This window comes from Aulostomus chinensis, chromosome 5 (assembly GCF_037954235.1).
Source record: "Aulostomus chinensis isolate RoL2024-O1b breed Wild chromosome 5, RoL_Achi_v1.0, whole genome shotgun sequence".
Taxonomy (NCBI): domain Eukaryota; kingdom Metazoa; phylum Chordata; class Actinopteri; order Syngnathiformes; family Aulostomidae; genus Aulostomus; species Aulostomus chinensis.
Window position 1 is genome coordinate 10752894 of NC_141324.1, and position 18742 is coordinate 10771635.

Here is an 18742-nt window from a genome sequence, read left to right on the forward strand (position 1 = left end):
GCTAATTGATTATTGTAGTTGTTCATTTAGTGATTGTGCAGTGTTGAATTCAGTCCTACGTTTAGCTTGCATTGTTCAGGAAGTTAGAATTGCAGACATGCATTAGAAACAGAGAGGAAATCTTTCAGAGCGCCAGCAGAGGTGCAAGCTGATGACGTAGTGATGCTGGCGCAGGTTTAGAGAGGAAAACTGAGCTTTGTATCACTTTGATGTTCAGTAAAGGAGGAGCCAACACTTTTCTACCGTCGTCATCAAACCTCAAACACGTAGCGACTCGTTCTTTCCGTCAGTAGAAGAGGTTCAGATGTATGAACATGATGATCAACAACACTGCTGATGAGAAGGGAACTTTAGCCAATAACAGGTCCCACCACTTTTTTCATCTCATGGGGGGCGTGGCTCTGAACCCACCTCGTTCACCCTCTCACTTCTGATCCACTCTCAACCTTCATTGTTCATCCTGACACCACTGGACAGGCTGACCAACAGAATCTGCTGTCTCTCCTCCACCTCTCCTACCAGCACCTCCAGCTCCACGCCGTGAACCTCTTTTTCTTTGACATTGTTTTGCGAGCACCGACAGCGGAGACCATATTTAAATGAATTTGTGTATTTATAGGTGGGCGTAATGGGGGCGGGCCCAGTCCCCCGACATCTGCGCTCAATTCCACGCTGATTGGGATGTATCAAGGAAATCAAGGATTCTGGCGCTCGCACGTATTGAGACATCTGGATTTTTTTGTGCGTACGCAGCCACAGTTTTTTAGTATGTGATCCACACAAGTATTGATACATGAGGCCCCTGGCGCCTTCAGTCCTGCAGGCTGAAACAGTCCTCAAAGTCACCAATGACCTCCTCCTCTCCTCAGACTCTAGTGACCTCAGCATCCTCCTCCTCATCGACCTCACTGCCACACCATCCTCCCATCTGTAATCTTCACTCAATATCAGACATCAGTTCATCAGCATCAATAACTGCACCTCTTCCATAGCTCCTCAGTCTCAAGGCGTCCCCTAGGGCTCGGTGCTTGGACCCCTCCTCTTCACTATTTACAAGCTCCCACCTGGCGACATCATTGCTTGTCAAGGTTTCCATGTTCACTGTTAGGACGACAGAATCCACCCCCATACCTTAGCCAGAACCATCACTCCACTCTCCTGACTGTCTGACTGACATTAAATCATGGATGCAAACAAATCCAACATGGCCATCATAAGGCCTAAATCCTGCACCATCCAGAAGCACACCCTTACCACTGACACCTCCCTCCTCTCACTCCTGAAACCTTGGAATCATTTTCAGCAGCCACCTCACCCTTGAACACCATGTCAGCCACATCACGAGGACCATCTCAAACACATGGCACATTTTTGCTCGTCACTCTCCCCCTCCGCTGCTGAAGCCAGATCCATGATCACGTCCAGAATCGACGAGTGCACCTCCATCCTCTATGATCATTATCCAAAACCCTCAATAAATTTTAGTCCATCCAGAACCCTGCCGCTCATGAGATCACATCCCCCTGGCCTCCAGAACCTCAACTGGCCATCTCAAGACGCATCCAATTCAAAGTCCACCTGCTCAATACATCAGACTGTTCTGATCCCACAGCAGGTGAATCCCTCATCACATCCACCTTTTCAGAACCACTTTAATGTGCTTGTCTTCATGACCATGTTTCGATGTCTGTGTTGTTCTCTGTCTTTTAATTCCTTTAAAAGTTACAACTAAAGAATATCATTATCATTATTATCATTGTTATAGTTATTATTATGATTCGTGGTAGTATTAGTATCAGTAGTAGTAGTATTGAGACAAAACCTTTGAACTTTGATCACCTCAATATAACCATTGCATCCTTGAGGTCAAGCTTGAAGAGTTTCTGTGGTGCCCCCTGGAGCTTCGGGCCTCAGCGATACTCTGGAGGCGCCCACGTGGACAAGCGGCAGCTTGGAATGTGCACCAAGACACTTGGGTTGTTGCGCGGAAGAGAGGCGGAGCAGCTGGACTGCTCTGTCGGGCTGGCAACAAAAACTCTGGAGACACCAGAGATAAACTCTGGCGCTGAAGACCAACCTGGAGAGAAGAGGGACCGAACACCTGGTTCCTCCAGCCAGCATGTGCAGGGGAGGGAGGCCACACCCACAATTGGCTCAAACAGTGCCCTCATTGTGGTCCGTTGCTATGCAAACAAACAGTTTGGTCTGTGTGTATGTGTGTGTGTGTGTGTGTGTGTGTGTGTGTGTGTGTGTGTGTGTGTGTGTGTGTGTGTGTGTGCGTGTAATAAAGGATCTATAGTCAAAGAGCTGATCCCAGTCTCCCGTATGACCGATCAAGACCCAGCACTGGTGGTTGACTTGTTATAAATCTCCCCAGTTCCTCTCGCGCTGTGGCTGCTGTGCGCTCTGGTCGTTCTTCTTGTTAGAAATAAAAGCCTCTCTAACATCAGTCGCTGCCACCATTGGCCTCTGCACACTGAGAGAAAAGGAGGTCAGATCCAACAGTGGGTCACCCTGGATCACCTGGGATCTGGAGCTACTGTGATCCGCTGGCTGCGGCTCAGAACACTTGCTGCTGAGATGCTGTGTTGCTTGAAGCCTGTGACCATCCACGGACCGTCTGATGACATCATTTCTGACAAGATATTTGTGTTGTTGTTGTGCATATGAATGTGATGTAACAGTTTTTTTCCTCAGGGAGACCAGCTGACTCCTGGCATGGAGAATCCTTTTAGATCGGTCTATTTGTGACCAGAGTAACACCCCCGACATCCCGTCTCCAGCCTGTCCGACGTGTGGCTCAACAATATGTAATAAACAAAAGGCTTACCTGGACAACACAAGACAAAAGGGCCACGCCTGCTGATGACATGGTGCACCCCACCCATACGCAAAGCCATAGCTCCGGGTGTAGCTCCGCTTTTAGGGCGTTTATAACCAGAGCTCCAGCTACTCTAGCATGTTTTATCTGGGAGTGTGTTCAGCTTGGGTTACCTGGCCCACTGGGAGCATGCTCAGTGGCATCGGCTGTCACCTGAGAGGCACAGATGTTATGTCTGACTCAGGGTGCGTTCGAAATGGCCCTCCTATCTCCTCTTCCAGTGCACATGGAAAAGGTCACGGGGTCAAGGAAAGGCTCAGCTTGTGTACAGACACAAGTGGTAGCAGCAGTGTGCTAACAGCAAAGGTCGGCGCTAGCTAGTTGTTGATGGCACGACAAAAACCGTTTGTTTGTAATCTGACCTGATTAAATGAAATGAGAGCAGTTAATGGAGGCACTCATGACCCCGAGGGGCTGATTGGGAATCAGGAGTGACACAAACTAAAAACAAGCGCATCAGGACAGTCATGTGAACAGTTATTACATTTAAAAAGAATGAAAACTGAACATATTCTTTTTGATACTGACAATAACAGTTGTGATTCAACATTGTCTCAGTAAACACAAGCACGTGTGGACAATGTTGCCATGAATGCTCTGATTCTGGAAGAGCACTTTCATGAGGTACAACAAAGAGCCTCCTTGGAACTCCCCTGCCTCCCCTTCATGGTTCATGTTGACCAGGTGAAGGTCTTCTCTCTCCAGGCTCCAACCAGCAGTGTCCCTGACCCTGAAGAAATAGTGGGTGTGAGGTGTGGTTTAGGTTCCATTCCTGGGGCACCCAACACCTCAGTCATGCATAGGGTTGCCAACTCCCAGAGACTGAAATAAGGGACACCCCCTAGCTGAAAAATTTTGGGGTATTGGGTGGGTCAAAACTCCCAAAATGCATAGAAAAGTGTATTTTGGCATAGTTATTCAAACACAACGTGGCTTACATGTGCCTGCTTTAGGCTACTGTATTACACTTCCTGCATCAAGTCCCATTCATACCATAATCAAGGAAATGGAAATCTTCAACCAGACACCAGCAGCTAGCTGAGCCCACGGCATGTAGGCCTGCTGAGACACACAGTTTGATTTGATCAGTTTTACTGTATATTTGATAATGAGCACGAGAAACAGATCAGCATTCAAGAATTTATTTTCTACAAAATGTGCAAAACAGAACACTCGCAGCCTTCTCCGTATAAATCTTCCCTTTAATATACAGCTCACACACACACACACACACACACACACACACACACACACACACACAAGTGTTGCGCAAACAGAAAAATACGTACAGCTTCCCTTTACCGGGGAGGCCGGGACAAACAATGCCCCGTATGGGATGCGCCTCTTTTAGCTCAAATACAGGGCATCCCTGCTAATACGGGATGGTTGGCAACCCCTATTCATGCACCTCATCCACAGGAATCTCCTTCCAAAAGTTGATCAACTTGACACCAGTCTGGCTGACTGATGTTGTCTCGTCCCTACTGGTCTGTCATTGTCCGTATGCGGGACTCTGGGGTGTCCAGGGCTGCCAGCAGCTGCTCTGCGATGGGACTAATTTCCCAAGGAAACAGGGACTTCCACTCTGACTGCTCCAGGAGATGATAGAGGTTCCTGTCCAGCATATCAAGACCAGACAGGTATATTCCATTTAACTGAACCTTTCAGAGAACTGGACCAGGTCCGCATAGGTGGGATCCAGGTCAGCAATCATGTTCATCATCATCTTCATTTCCTTCTCCAGGTCTTGGAGGAACTCTATGTGGTTCTTCAGAATCTTGGCAGCAAGATTTCGGCATTTGGCCTCTGTAGGGAAGCAGCCCTGCCAATGAAGGCCAGAAAGTGGAAGGAGGCAGACCCACTGGGGAGGGTTAGTCCTGCCTGGATCTCTGGTGCTGCAGGAGTCACTGAGGAGAGAGACCATGCTCAAATGTTTGGTAGAAATATTACAAATGTCATCACTCATTTCTCATGAAATATGACATGGGCTGCTGGGGAGGCCTGAGCTCTTACTGGATTGAATTTATTTTGGAAAACCGACGATTCATGAGAGGCAACACAGACAAGATGAACAAACCAACAAGAGTGAATTCCAACATCTTACAAATTTTGTCCTCTTCACTCCAACAAGAGTGATCTGGAGCCGCTGTAAGTTTGTTTTCAAACATTCAGCATCTGTCACGCTTACCTGAAGCACCTGAAGTCCTAGCAACATCCGAGTCTGTCCACATGCGTCCATGAGTGTCCATGAAGACGTTCTCAAGTCAGACCATCGCAGGAACCCGATTCAAGGTCAGCAAGAACCTGGTGTTGTTTCTCACTGAAAAGTTTTTAAATCCACAAGCCAATAAACTCCTGCCACAACATCTTCAGGTCTTAGACAGAAGGACACCTGACATCAAGGGAGGGGAGGGGCCTGTTACCCTGGTAACCTGCCGACAAATTTGCATATCCATATTCCCGTGTTCGTCTGTTTCATCTCCTTAGTTAATTTTGACTCAAGCTTCATGTCAACCTGCTATAAAAACACAGAAGTAAACAAGACAACCAAATGTGAAGTCTCCTGAATCACTGCAGTTGATGGAGGCTCCATCAACCACCCTGAGGTCAGGGTTAGTGGCTGGTTGTTGTTGTGTGATTGTTGACTACAGCTGTTCAATGAAAATAATATGAAATGGATTTTAGTGCCCCAGAAAATTCCAAACATCCGCTTCCGTGGAAGTCGCCCCCCGTTCTTCCATGAGAAATTCCGGAAGTTTTTGCTCACTCCGAGTAAAAAAAAACAATTTTTTTTAAACTTTATCTTTTGATTAATAAGACAATCAACAAATTCATTTAATTTCTGGATGTTTATTCTACCTACAAAGTCCATTTGTAACCATTACAGATCTACCAATCAGCATTAAGAATATAAACAATGACTCAAACTGATGGCGCGGTCTGCTGACGTCACATCCGTCTCAGAGGCTAACTCCTGCACTCAGAGGTGGCCTTTTAGTTCCATCATTTCACGCTACATTTACAGATTTATTATTGAGGGGAACAAACCACACTGATGTCTGGGTTAATCAAGGATATCATTGAAGAAATCCAAACTATTTGGCCAGTTAAATTTATCCTAACTGTTCTTCATATATTGTGCTGGTAATGTCATGTCATTTCTTTTCAAATGTAACTTTTGTCGTTCTGATATGTGTATTTTCACTGCTCCAGCAAAGCTGTTCCTCTTCTGGGGGAAATCAATCATTCAGGCAATCAATAACTGAATGTCTCTGATGCTGTACAGTAGTATTGAAGTACAACAACACTCTGATCCTTCCTTTTCAAATGTTTTTATTGTGTTTCTCCTATCATCAGGTGTTCAAAATGATTACAATAAAAATAAATAATTGATATGAAGCTTTGTTTCAAACAATAATAATTGATCAGAAATTAGGCCTGATGGCTGAAATAGCAGCTTTGTGCTGTTCAGTGACACCTGCTATAAAAAGGAGTCAAGGCCGTCTTAAAGGTCTTTTGTTTTGAGAGGCCCGCATGAAAGAGTCACATGACCTACCAGCATTCCAGTAGAAAAGAAGAGGGGGGAAAAAAACAGACACATTTAACAACTTTTTGGGCCTTTATGGTAGAACTGATACGTTTTGACATGAGACTGGGTTGAGGAGGGAGGTTCTCCACCTGCTCTTCTAGGAGGGAGGTTCTACTCCTGCTTTACTAGGAGGGAGGTTCTCCACCTGCTCTTCTAGGAGGGAGGTTCTACACCTGCTTTACTAGGAGGGAGATTCTACACCTCTACACCTGCTCTACAAGGAGGGAGGTTCTACACCTGCTCTACTAGGAGGGAGGTTCTACACCTGCTCTTCTAGGAGGGAGGTTCTCCACCTGCTCTTCTAGGAGGGAGGTTCTACTCCTGCTCTACTAGGAGGGAGGTTCTCCACCTGCTCTTCTAGGAGGGAGGTTCTACACCTGCTTTACTAAGAGGGAGGTTCTACACCTGCTCTACTAGGAGGGAGGTTCTACACCTGCTCTTCTAGGAGGGCGGTTCTCCACCTGCTCTTCTAGGAGGGAGGTTCTACTCCTGCTCTACTAAGAGGGAGGTTCTACACCTGCTCTTCTAGGAGGGAGGTTCTCCACCTGCTCTTCTAGGAGGGAGGTTCTACACCTGCTTTACTAAGAGGGAGGTTCTACACCTGCTCTACTAGGAGGGAGGTTCTACACCTGCTCTTCTAGGAGGGCGGTTCTCCACCTGCTCTTCTAGGAGGGAGGTTCTACTCCTGCTCTACTAGGAGGGAGGTTCTCCACCTGCTCTTCTAGGAGGGAGGTTCTACTCCTGCTTTACTAGGAGGGAGGTTCTCCACCTGCTCTTCTAGGAGGGAGGTTCTACACCTGCTTTACTAGGAGGGAGGTTCTACACCTCTACACCTGCTCTACAAGGAGGGAGGTTCTACACCTGCTCTTTTAGGAGGGAGGTTCTACTCCTGCTCTACTAGGAGGGAGGTTCTCCACCTGCTCTTCTAGGAGGGAGGTTCTACTCCTGCTTTACTAGGAGGGAGGTTCTCCACCTGCTCTTCTAGGAGGGAGGTTCTACACCTGCTTTACTAGGAGGGAGGTTCTACACCTGCTCTACTAGGAGGGAGGTTCTACACCTGCTCTTCTAGGAGGGAGGTTCTCCACCTGCTCTTCTAGGAGGGAGGTTCTACTCCTGCTCTACTAGGAGGGAGGTTCTCCACCTGCTCTTCTAGGAGGGAGGTTCTACACCTGCTTTACTAAGAGGGAGGTTCTACACCTGCTCTACTAGGAGGGAGGTTCTACACCTGCTCTTCTAGGAGGGCGGTTCTCCACCTGCTCTTCTAGGAGGGAGGTTCTACTCCTGCTCTACTAAGAGGGAGGTTCTACACCTGCTCTTCTAGGAGGGAGGTTCTCCACCTGCTCTTCTAGGAGGGAGGTTCTACACCTGCTTTACTAAGAGGGAGGTTCTACACCTGCTCTACTAGGAGGGAGGTTCTACACCTGCTCTTCTAGGAGGGCGGTTCTCCACCTGCTCTTCTAGGAGGGAGGTTCTACTCCTGCTCTACTAGGAGGGAGGTTCTCCACCTGCTCTTCTAGGAGGGAGGTTCTACTCCTGCTTTACTAGGAGGGAGGTTCTCCACCTGCTCTTCTAGGAGGGAGGTTCTACACCTGCTTTACTAGGAGGGAGGTTCTACACCTGCTCTACTAGGAGGGAGGTTCTACACCTGCTCTTTTAGGAGGGAGGTTCTACTCCTGCTCTACTAGGAGGGAGGTTCTCCACCTGCTCTTCTAGGAGGGAGGTTCTACTCCTGCTTTACTAGGAGGGAGGTTCTCCACCTGCTCTTCTAGGAGGGAGGTTCTACACCTGCTTTACTAGGAGGGAGGTTCTACACCTGCTCTACTAGGAGGGAGGTTCTACACCTGCTCTTCTAGGAAGGGAGGTTCTCCACCTGCTCTTCTAGGAGGGAGGTTCTCCACCTGCTCTTCTAGGAGGGAGGTTCTACTCCTGCTTTACTAGGAGGGAGGTTCTCCACCTGCTCTTCTAGGAGGGAGGTTCTACACCTGCTTTACTAGGAGGGAGGTTCTACACCTCTACACCTGCTCTACCAGGAGGGAGGTTCTACACCTGCTTTACTAGGAGGGAGGTTCTACACCTCTACACCTGCTCTACCAGGAGGGAGGTTCTAAGCCTGTCCCTGATAAAACTGTCTGGACTTGTGGAGTTCAGATACTATGAACATTTAATTTCCACTTGCATATCAGAAGAGGAACTTTGTAAAGTTTATAAATGTTCATTTATAAACTCTTGAATCCACCATCTGGTATAATCCAGGTCCTCTTAATCCAGCTATAGACAATTAATCCACAAACGCTGTTGTAACAAAATAATCTATAATATATATAAACTATAACTCTTCCAGTTTAGTAGTACCATCAAGCATGAGTTTGTTCAACTGAATGCCCCAGCTGGTCCCACTCAGCACTACCATAGAGGAGCACCAAACCAGAAGAGCACCAGGTGTTTTTATCTGCCATCAAAGTGTTGGATTACTGGTCATCCATCTGGATCAAGGAGACCTGGACTACACCAGACCACCTGGAGAGGTGGTGACCAGACGTTTCTGGACAGTTTAGCTGTTAGCATCAGTCTCTGTTAGCTTCAAGCTAAATCTACATGGCTGGTTCTTCCTGCAGTCTGGAGTCACTAAGAAGTGATGGAGGAGGGAAAAACATCTTAAAAAGCTGAGTAATCCTGTTACTGAGTATTTGGAAGGTAAAAACACTTCTTTGGAGGAATCACGTTGAATGTTCAGTTCACATTTTATTCTTTTTCTGAGTTGTACAAATTTTGGAAATTGGAATTTTGATAATCATCTTGCTCCGACTTGCTTGCTGCCATGAACAGCCAAACTTCTCCATGGTTAACGTGGCCTGTGATTGGCTCACATCTTCACACGGTCAGTATAATCTTCCCTGTGGCCCCCGGAGACTCGATGATGTCATGATGAGCCTGAGCAGCTTTGTCGAGTGGATACCGGGCCCCGATGACGGGACGCAGCCAACCAGCCTCCATCCCTGCGGAGAGCAGTGCTGCACACTCCTTCTTCTCCTCCTGCAGAAGAGAGGTTATGAAAAAAATGTTTTAAATATTGAATCTTTCTTTTTTATCTAAACTTAATGTCCTCTAACTGTGCATGTGTGTGTGTCTTTACTGGTGTAGCAAAGAAAAGGGCCACTCCCATGATGGAGCTCTCCTTGGCCATGCAGTCTCTGGGGTTGATCTCTACGGAGCCTCTGGAGCCAATGACCTAGACCAACATGAGAGCAGAAGCTACGCTGAGCAAGATGGTGGCTGCCAGGGTCACAACGGTACAGCTTCTGACATCACCACAGCTGCGGGAGCGATGCAGTATAGCGAGAAGGGATGAGACCACAGACCAGAACCCGTCCTCTGCAGGCCAACATCTGGAGATCTTTGCTCAGATTGACATTCGACAACATCTCCACAATCACATCAACACCCCGGCCCCCTGTGGCTTCCTGCACACACACACACACACACACACACACACACACACACACACACACACACACACACACACACACACACACACACACACACACGCCCCATTATTATTTTCCCTTTAAAAAAGATGAAAATATATTTGCAGATGAAGCTGATGAAGTGGATGGGGTCCTTTTGTGGTACTTTTCACCCAACTCAACATTTAATTCTGACTTTACCAGACAAGCAACTGTGTCCGTCAACTTCGTCATAGTACCACCAGAGGGCAGTATTAACCTCGCAAGAGGAAGCTCGCTCTTCGTCTGCTCAGACTAAACTTCCCCTCTGAATTATATGATTAACACTACCAGTCAAAGGTTTGGAACCACCTTTTCATATATATGTATATATATATACATACATATATAATTATTATTGTTGTTTGTTGGAATCATCATACCATGATTTTGTTGGTGTAGGCCCCCTCTCTGTGATTAAAAACCAGGTGCACTCCGTTGGTGAGAGCCAGCTTCATCCCCTCAGCTGTCCCTGCTGTCCCCAAAACCTGAAGACCCAGAGCCCGAGACAACTGACATGCTGCCAAACCCACCTGCGTGCATGCACACACGCGCACACACACACACACACACACGCGCACGCGCACACACAACACACACACACACACACCACAGGATTCACTAGTCATTGAGATTTAAAAAATGATTGTAATAAACTTTTGCTGTCAGGCAACTAAAAAATTATCTAATTAATTACAGGATTTGTAATTAATAATCTAATTAATCGCATTTTAATCTCATATCTGCTTCAGGTCCCCAGATAAATAATTTGAATTCTAGGACATTACAAAATTGTAGTGCATGACTAATCAAATGAATACACTAAGAAGAGAAGATATGAAATACACATTTTTACTGGTGATTGAAGAAAACCTAAGTCAGGGCGTCTGAAGGCGGAGTCTCAAACAGGCCCTTTGACTCGCGACGCATGTGTGGAGCGACGAGCTGCTGCCAGTTCGGGTCCTTCAGTGGGTCAAGTTTAAAATGTATGCGTCTGGGTCAAATTTGCGTAGAATTGCCACTCACGTGCGCTGTAATTGATCTTGTATTCATTTTTATAATGCATTAATTTACGTGTAATTAATTGATCTAATTAATGCATTAAAGTGACAGCCCTGTAATAAACAAAACCTCTCACTCCTCCACTGGCTCCGTGGACGAGCACCGTCTCTCCAGGCTTCACTTGGGCTCTGGAACACAAAATACAGCAGATTAAAGGTTTTCAGAAATGATCTGGGACACACATGGAATCATACACGCTACCAGGGGTGCACCGTGTTACAGGTGCACCCCTGGTAGCGTGCTTTGGTAGCGAGCTTTGGCTCCTCGCAGACGAACATCTTTTCAAGAGAAGACTAAAAAGATTTAACAGGTCTGGTACTGAGAACCCTCTGTCCAGCCGTCCTGCTCCAATCAGTCTGCTACACCTTTTTTAAAGCTTGTTATAGTGGCCCTTTGTCATTATCGGCGCACGCCGGCGGTTTACGTGCATGAAGGTGTTAATAAGACAGCAACAGTCCAGGCAACACTCTTTGTTGCAGAAATATTTAGGATACACAAAAATTCAAGATACTCATTAAAACAACGCACACAAACTCTAAGCTGCTGCATGGCATGGTCAAAAACCGTATGAGCTCCCCAGCGTGTGCACCTGCGCTGATTAACCCGCTTATATTTATAAAAGTCTGGCAACATCCTGAACAGACACCGCCACCTCCTGACACAAATGGGTATAACATATCCAGAACAAAGAACATGACCAATCTGGCTCCTACACTTGTCTTAACAGCCGTTTTGCTTTTGCACGTGGAAGTTCAAGTGAGTCGCCTTGTCTATGTGATCGATGGCGGCAGGTGGTTGGTCGATGGTGCCAGGTGGTTGGTCGATGGTGCCAGGTGGTTGGTCAATGGCGCGTGGTGGTTGGTTGATGGCGCCGTGTGTGTGTTCAGGCGTGTTCAGCCTCATTCTGGTGTTTAGTGTTTAGAGGCTTGTGATCAGAGCCAAACCAGGGCGCTAAGAAGCCGTCAGTAAACACCTGAGTATTCACAGGTGAGTTCCAGGTGTGACATCACTCAGACCAATCAGAGAGCCTGGTGCTGTTCCCTCTTAAGTCCAGGTTGATCCAGGACAGAGAGGGTTGCTGTTCCAGAGGTGCTCACATTTCAGGAGTAGAGAGCACTCCTCACCTGGAGAACCACACCTCCACCTGCACCAGGTGAAGGAGGTGGAGCAGGTCTGATGTTTCTACATGGGAGCTGCAGGAATCCACCGTTCAGGTTAAACATTGTTAACTTGTTTCCAGTTGCAAACTCATTCCTGCGTCACTCTACAAGTGAACATAAAACTCAAATCGTCCGATTAATAAGCTGGACGCGAGCGAGGGGCAGGGCCCGAGGCAGTCCGGCTGTGAGGCATCACAAGCACTGACTGATACGACAGCATTAACTGGGTGAAGCAGAGGAAACTCTCACTTGTGCACCAGAGCTCTGTAGGCGGTGAAGTAAGGGATGCCGATGGCTGCTCCCTGGCTGAAGTCTAAACTATCCGGCAGGGCATGGACACAGTCGTCTGCTGCTACGGCAAACTCAGCATAGCCTCCAGAGATGGTGTCTGTGGTGAAAACACGATCACCGGCCTGGAAAACATGCACACACATCAGGAGCAGGCGGAATTCTCACAGCGTCCAACAACAATTCTACTTTTCTCTGGGTACTGACTCAGGGTCACATGTCAGGCTCCAGTTCAGGCAGGAACCTTGGAGGACATCAGGGAGGAGGAAGAATTTAGGGTGACAAACTCAGCTGACAAGTTACAGGCTGGAAACAGAGTGAAGAGGAGCACAAGGACACCCTGAGTGGACCAGACTCCCCCACCCTCCAGGAGCTGGTCCTGCTGAATGCTTGTGCTCTCACCACTGTCCACTTGTTGTGGCATCCAGGGGCCAAGTTGCTAAAGTAAAACTACAGTTTACTGATCAGTCCTCCCCCTCCCTCCCTCCCTCCCCCGTCCCTCCCTCCCTCCCTCCCCCGTCCCTCCCCTCAGACCTTTACTGCTGTGACACCTTCTCCTACAGCTTCCACGACGCCAGCCACATCAGAGCCTGGAGTGTATGGCAGGGCGGGCCTACGGCTGTATGTCCCGGCCCGGATGTACGTCTCCACAGGGTTCACTCCACAAGTGTGGACTCGGATCAGCACCTACACACAGAGGAGGAGACGAGCTGAACACACACCAGTGTCAACCGCAGGACAGACCAGAGCTTCGAGCCACAGCACCGCATGTATTCATAAGCACATGTACACATATAGATGCACAGAAGATGCATATCCACACATACAGACGCATATATACACATATGTACGCATATATACGCATATATACATATATAGATGCATATATACATATAGATGCATATATACATATAGATGCATATATACATATAGATGCATATATACATATAGATGCATATATACATATATAGATGCATATATACACATATAGATGCATATATACACATATAGATGCATATATACATATATAGATGCATATATACATATATAGATGCATATATACATATAGATGCATATATACATATAGATGCATATATACATATATAGATGCATATATACATATATAGATGCATATATACACATATAGATGCATATATACATATATAGATGCATATATACATATAGATGCATATATACATATATAGATGCATATATACATATATAGATGCATATATACACATATAGATGCATATATACATATATAGATGCATATATACACATATAGATGCATATATACATATATAGATGCATATATACACATATAGATGCATATATACACATATATACGCATATATACATATATAGATGCATATATACATATAGATGCATATATACATATAGATGCATATATACATATATAGATGCATATATACATATATAGATGCATATATACACATATAGATGCATATATACATATATAGATGCATATATACACATATAGATGCATATATACATATATAGATGCATATATACACATATAGATGCATATATACACATATAGATGCATATATATTAATATAGACGCATATATAAACGCATATAAACACATATATACAGTGGGGATTGAAAGTTTGGGCACCCCAGGTAAACATTTGTATTATTGTGCATAAAGAATCCAAGGAAAGATGGAAACATCTCCAAAAGGCATTAAATTACAGATGAGACATTCTTATAATGTGTTAGAAAAAGTTAGATTTTATTTCCATCATTTACACTTTCAAACCAACAGAAAACAAAATAATGGCGTCTGCAAAAGTTTGGGCAACCTGCAGAGTTGATATCTTGTACTGCCCCCTTTGGGAAGCTGAGAGCTGACAGTGTCATGGATTGTTCACAATCAGCGTTTGGAAACACCAGGTGATGTCACTCTCAAAGGCTTTAAATGCCCAGACTCATCTGACCTTGCCCCAACAATCAGCACCATGGGTTCTTCTGAGCAGTTGTCTAGTAAGTGACGCTCACAAAGCGGGAGAAGGCACTGAGAAGATAGCAAAGCCTTTTCAGATGCCAATATCCTCTGTTCAGAATGTAATTAAGAAATGGCCGTCATCAGGAACAGTGGAAGTTAAAGCAAGATCTGGAAGACCAAGAAAAATATCCGACAGAACAGCTCGCAGGATTGTGAGAAAAGCAAGTCAAAACCCACGTCTGACTGCACGATCCCTCCAGAAAGATCTAGAAGATGCTGGAGTTGTGGTACACTATTCCACTATAAAGAGATACTTGTACAAATATGGTCCTCGTGGAAGAGTCAGCAGAAGAAAACCTCTTCTACGTCCTCACCACAAAAATCAGCATTTGAAGTTTGCAAATGAACATATAGACAAGCCTGATGCATTTTGGGAACAAGTTCTGTGGACCGATGAGGTTAAAATAGAACTCTTTGGCCGGAATGGGCAAAGGTCCGTTTGGACAAGAAAGGGCACAGGATTTAATGAAAAGAACCTCTGTCCAACTGTTAAGCGTGGGGTGGATCAATCATGCTTTGGGGTTGTTCTGCAGCCAGTGGCACAGCGAACATTTCACCAGTTGAAGGAAAAATGGATTCAATTAAATTTTGGATGCTAACTTGCTGCCATCTGCAAAAAAGCTGAAGTTGAAGAGAGGGTGGCTTCTACAAATGGATACTGATCCTAAACACACCTCAAAATCCACAATGGATGACATCAAGAGGCGTAAACTGAAGGTTTTGCCATGGCCTTCTCAATCTCCTGACCTCAACATAATTGAAAATCTATGGATAGACCTGAGAAGAGCAGTGTGTGACGGACAGCCCAGAAATCTACAGAACTGGAAGACTTTTGTAAGGAAGAATGGCGCAGATACCTCAAACAAGAAGGCAAAGACTCTTGGCGGCCTGCAAAACTTTATGAGCCGTGATCCCTGCCAAAGGGGGGAGGGTACAAGGTATCAACTCTGCAGGGTGCCCAAACTTTCAGTCCCCACCGTACTCACACACACAAATATACACACATCTGTACATACACACATATATAAACATCTGTACATACACACATATATACACATCTGTACATACACACATATATACACATTTGTACATATACACATATATACACATCTGTACATATACACATATATACACATCTGTACATATACACATATATACACATCTGTACATACACACATATATACACATCTGTACATATACACATATATACACATCTGTACATACACACATATATACACATCTGTACATATACACATATATACACATCTGTACATACACACATATATACACATCTGTACATATACACATATATACACATCTGTACATACACACATATATACACATCTGTACATACACACATATATACACATCTGTACATATACACATATATACACATCTGTACATATACACATATATACACATCTGTACATATACACATATATACACATCTGTACATATACACATATATACACATCTGTACACACACACATATATACACATCTGTACACACACACATATATACACATCTGTACATACACATATATAAACATCTGTACATACACATATATAAACATCTGTACATATACACATATATAAACATCTGTACATATACACATATATACACATCTGTACATACACACATATATACACATCTGTACATATACACATATATACACATCTGTACATACACACATATATTACACATCTGTACATATACACATATATACACATTTGTACATACACACATATATACACATCTGTACATATACACATATATACACATCTGTACATACACACATATATACACATCTGTACATATACACATATATACACATCTGTACATACACACATATATACACATTTGTACATACACACATATATACACATCTGAACATATACACATATATACACATTTGTACATACACACATATATACACATTTGTACATACACACATATATACACATCTGTACATATACACATATATACACATCTGTACATATACACATATATACACATCTGTACATATACACATATATACACTTGTATACTTATACGCATATATACACTTGTATACTTATACGCATATATACACATATAAGCATACATACAAATACAGACATATGTGCCTTTAGATGGCTTTTGTTGTGAGTTGGCGCGAGATAAACAAAGCATATGCTGACACCTGGCGACCACTCACCTGTCTGAGTCCAGGCTGAGGCACCGACACGTCACGGCACATCCGGAGGACGGACGGTGCTCCGAACTCACTCACCCGGATAGCGCTCATGAGCCTGCATCCTGACATACCGGAACACGCTGCCACACTCACACAAACTCACGCTGTCACACTCACACAAACTCACGCTGCCACACTCACACAAACTCACGCTGTCACACTCACACAAACTCACGCTGCCACACTCACACAAACTCACGCTGCCACACTCACACAAACTCACGCTGTCACACACCGTGACGAACTTCAGCAGACGCGGGACTCTGACCCTTCCTGACAGGGACCGAGGCTTCTTCTTTCTCAGCGTGAAATCACTACATGAGGTCGACACCGCCGCCTCGTGGACCGGATCGAATGTACTACTACGACTACTACTACTATTACTACAAGTACTACCACTACTATTAATAATCGTGGTGGGCCAATGTTACCGAGGCTCTGGAGCTTGTGTCTCTCTTCCTGAAGCGGAGTGATTCCGAACACTGTGCCGGAGCTTGTGTCAAAACTCCAGTGCTACGTGACCGATGACGTCGGGCGCACACAAGAGTTGTGGAACAACCACAACATGATGTCACTCATGCCCAGAAAACCAGTGACCCTGCCAAGACGGAAAATCCTGGCAGGAGGCTGAACACATACTCTTCCCATGTATGTACATACTCTATACATGTATGTACATTTATACACTCGATACATGTATGTATGAATATACTCTATAAATGTATGTATGTATATATACACTCTATACATGTATGTACATATACATACTCTAAGCATGTATGTACAGATATATACTGTATACATATATATACATATATGTATTCTATATATGTAAGAACAAACATGTATGTACCTATATACTCTTATATACTCTCTATAAATGTATGTACCTGTATACACTACATTTATGTACGTATATATACTCTACACATGTATAAATGTAAACATGCTCTACACATGAAGTCAGTCAAGTCATTTTTATTTCTACAGGACCAAACCCCAACCAAAGTTCTCTCCTGACTCTTTCCAAGTAGAGCAGGTCCAGCACCTCCCTCCCTCAATGAACCTCCACCCAACAATTCTCCATCAGCAGCACATCCTGCAACAGCAGCCACCAGAACCTTCCTTTACCAGCAGGAAGGTGGAGCAGATCCAGGATCAGTGGGGACGGAGAGAGAGCAGGAGAGCAGGACAGAGACAAAGACAGAGAATGGAGGAAGACAGAGAGACAGAAGGAAAGAGAGGGACAGAGATAAAGAGAGAGAGAATGGAGGAGAGACTGATGGACAGACACAAAGACAGAGAATGGAGGAAGACAGAGAGACAGAAGGAAAGAGAGGGACAGAGATAAAGAGGGAGAGAAAGGAGGAGAGACTGATGGACAGAGACAAAGACAGAGAATGGAGGAAGACAGAGAGACAGAAGGAAAGAGAGGGACAGAGATAAAGAGAGAGAGACAGGAGGAGAGACTGATGGACAGACGGGGACGTGAGCAGGTGGAGCTACGGGTGGCAGCTGGAGCCTCTTCAGGTCTGGAGCCTCCTCCAGCAGCACCAGGATCTGGGACGAGGGGAGAAGAAGAGGAGTTAGGAACACATATGAGGACAGGAGGAGGAGAGAGAAGCCCAGTGCATCATGGGAGATCCCAGCAGTCTGAGCCTATAGCAGCAGATCTAAGGGCCAGCCTAAGCAGTCCTGACTATAAGCCTGATCAACAAGGAGGTCTTAAGTCTGCTCTTAAACATAGAGAGGGGGTCTGGGTCCTGGACTGAAACTGGGAGACGGTTCCACAGGAGGGGAGCCTGATAGCTGAAGGCTCTGGCTCCATTCTACTGTTAGAACTCTAGGAACCAGCAGGAACTCTGCATCCTGGGAGTGAAGGGTTCTAGCTGGATCATAGGGGACTAGGAGCTCTGTCAGGGATGAAGGAGCCTGATTGTTGAGGACTTTGATGGTAGAAGGAGAATTTTTAATTCTATTCTGAATCTGACAG

The 18742-nt window shown here is 45.1% G+C and overlaps 1 protein-coding gene across 1 annotated transcript; it reads right to left on the reverse strand.

Moving 5' to 3' along the window:
• Positions 1–9176: 9176 nt before the first annotated feature.
• On the reverse strand, positions 9177–17221 carry cryz (crystallin, zeta (quinone reductase)). Its single transcript, XM_086204850.1, has 8 exons — positions 16711–17221; positions 13018–13170; positions 12445–12608; positions 11112–11163; positions 10357–10506; positions 9830–9931; positions 9604–9699; positions 9177–9503 (listed from the first exon to the last, which is right to left on the reverse strand). The coding sequence occupies exons 1-8, from the start codon at positions 16816–16818 to the stop codon at positions 9342–9344; spliced, it is 987 nt and encodes a 328-aa protein (XP_086060976.1). The 5' UTR covers positions 16819–17221; the 3' UTR covers positions 9177–9341.
• Positions 17222–18742: the final 1521 nt, after the last annotated feature.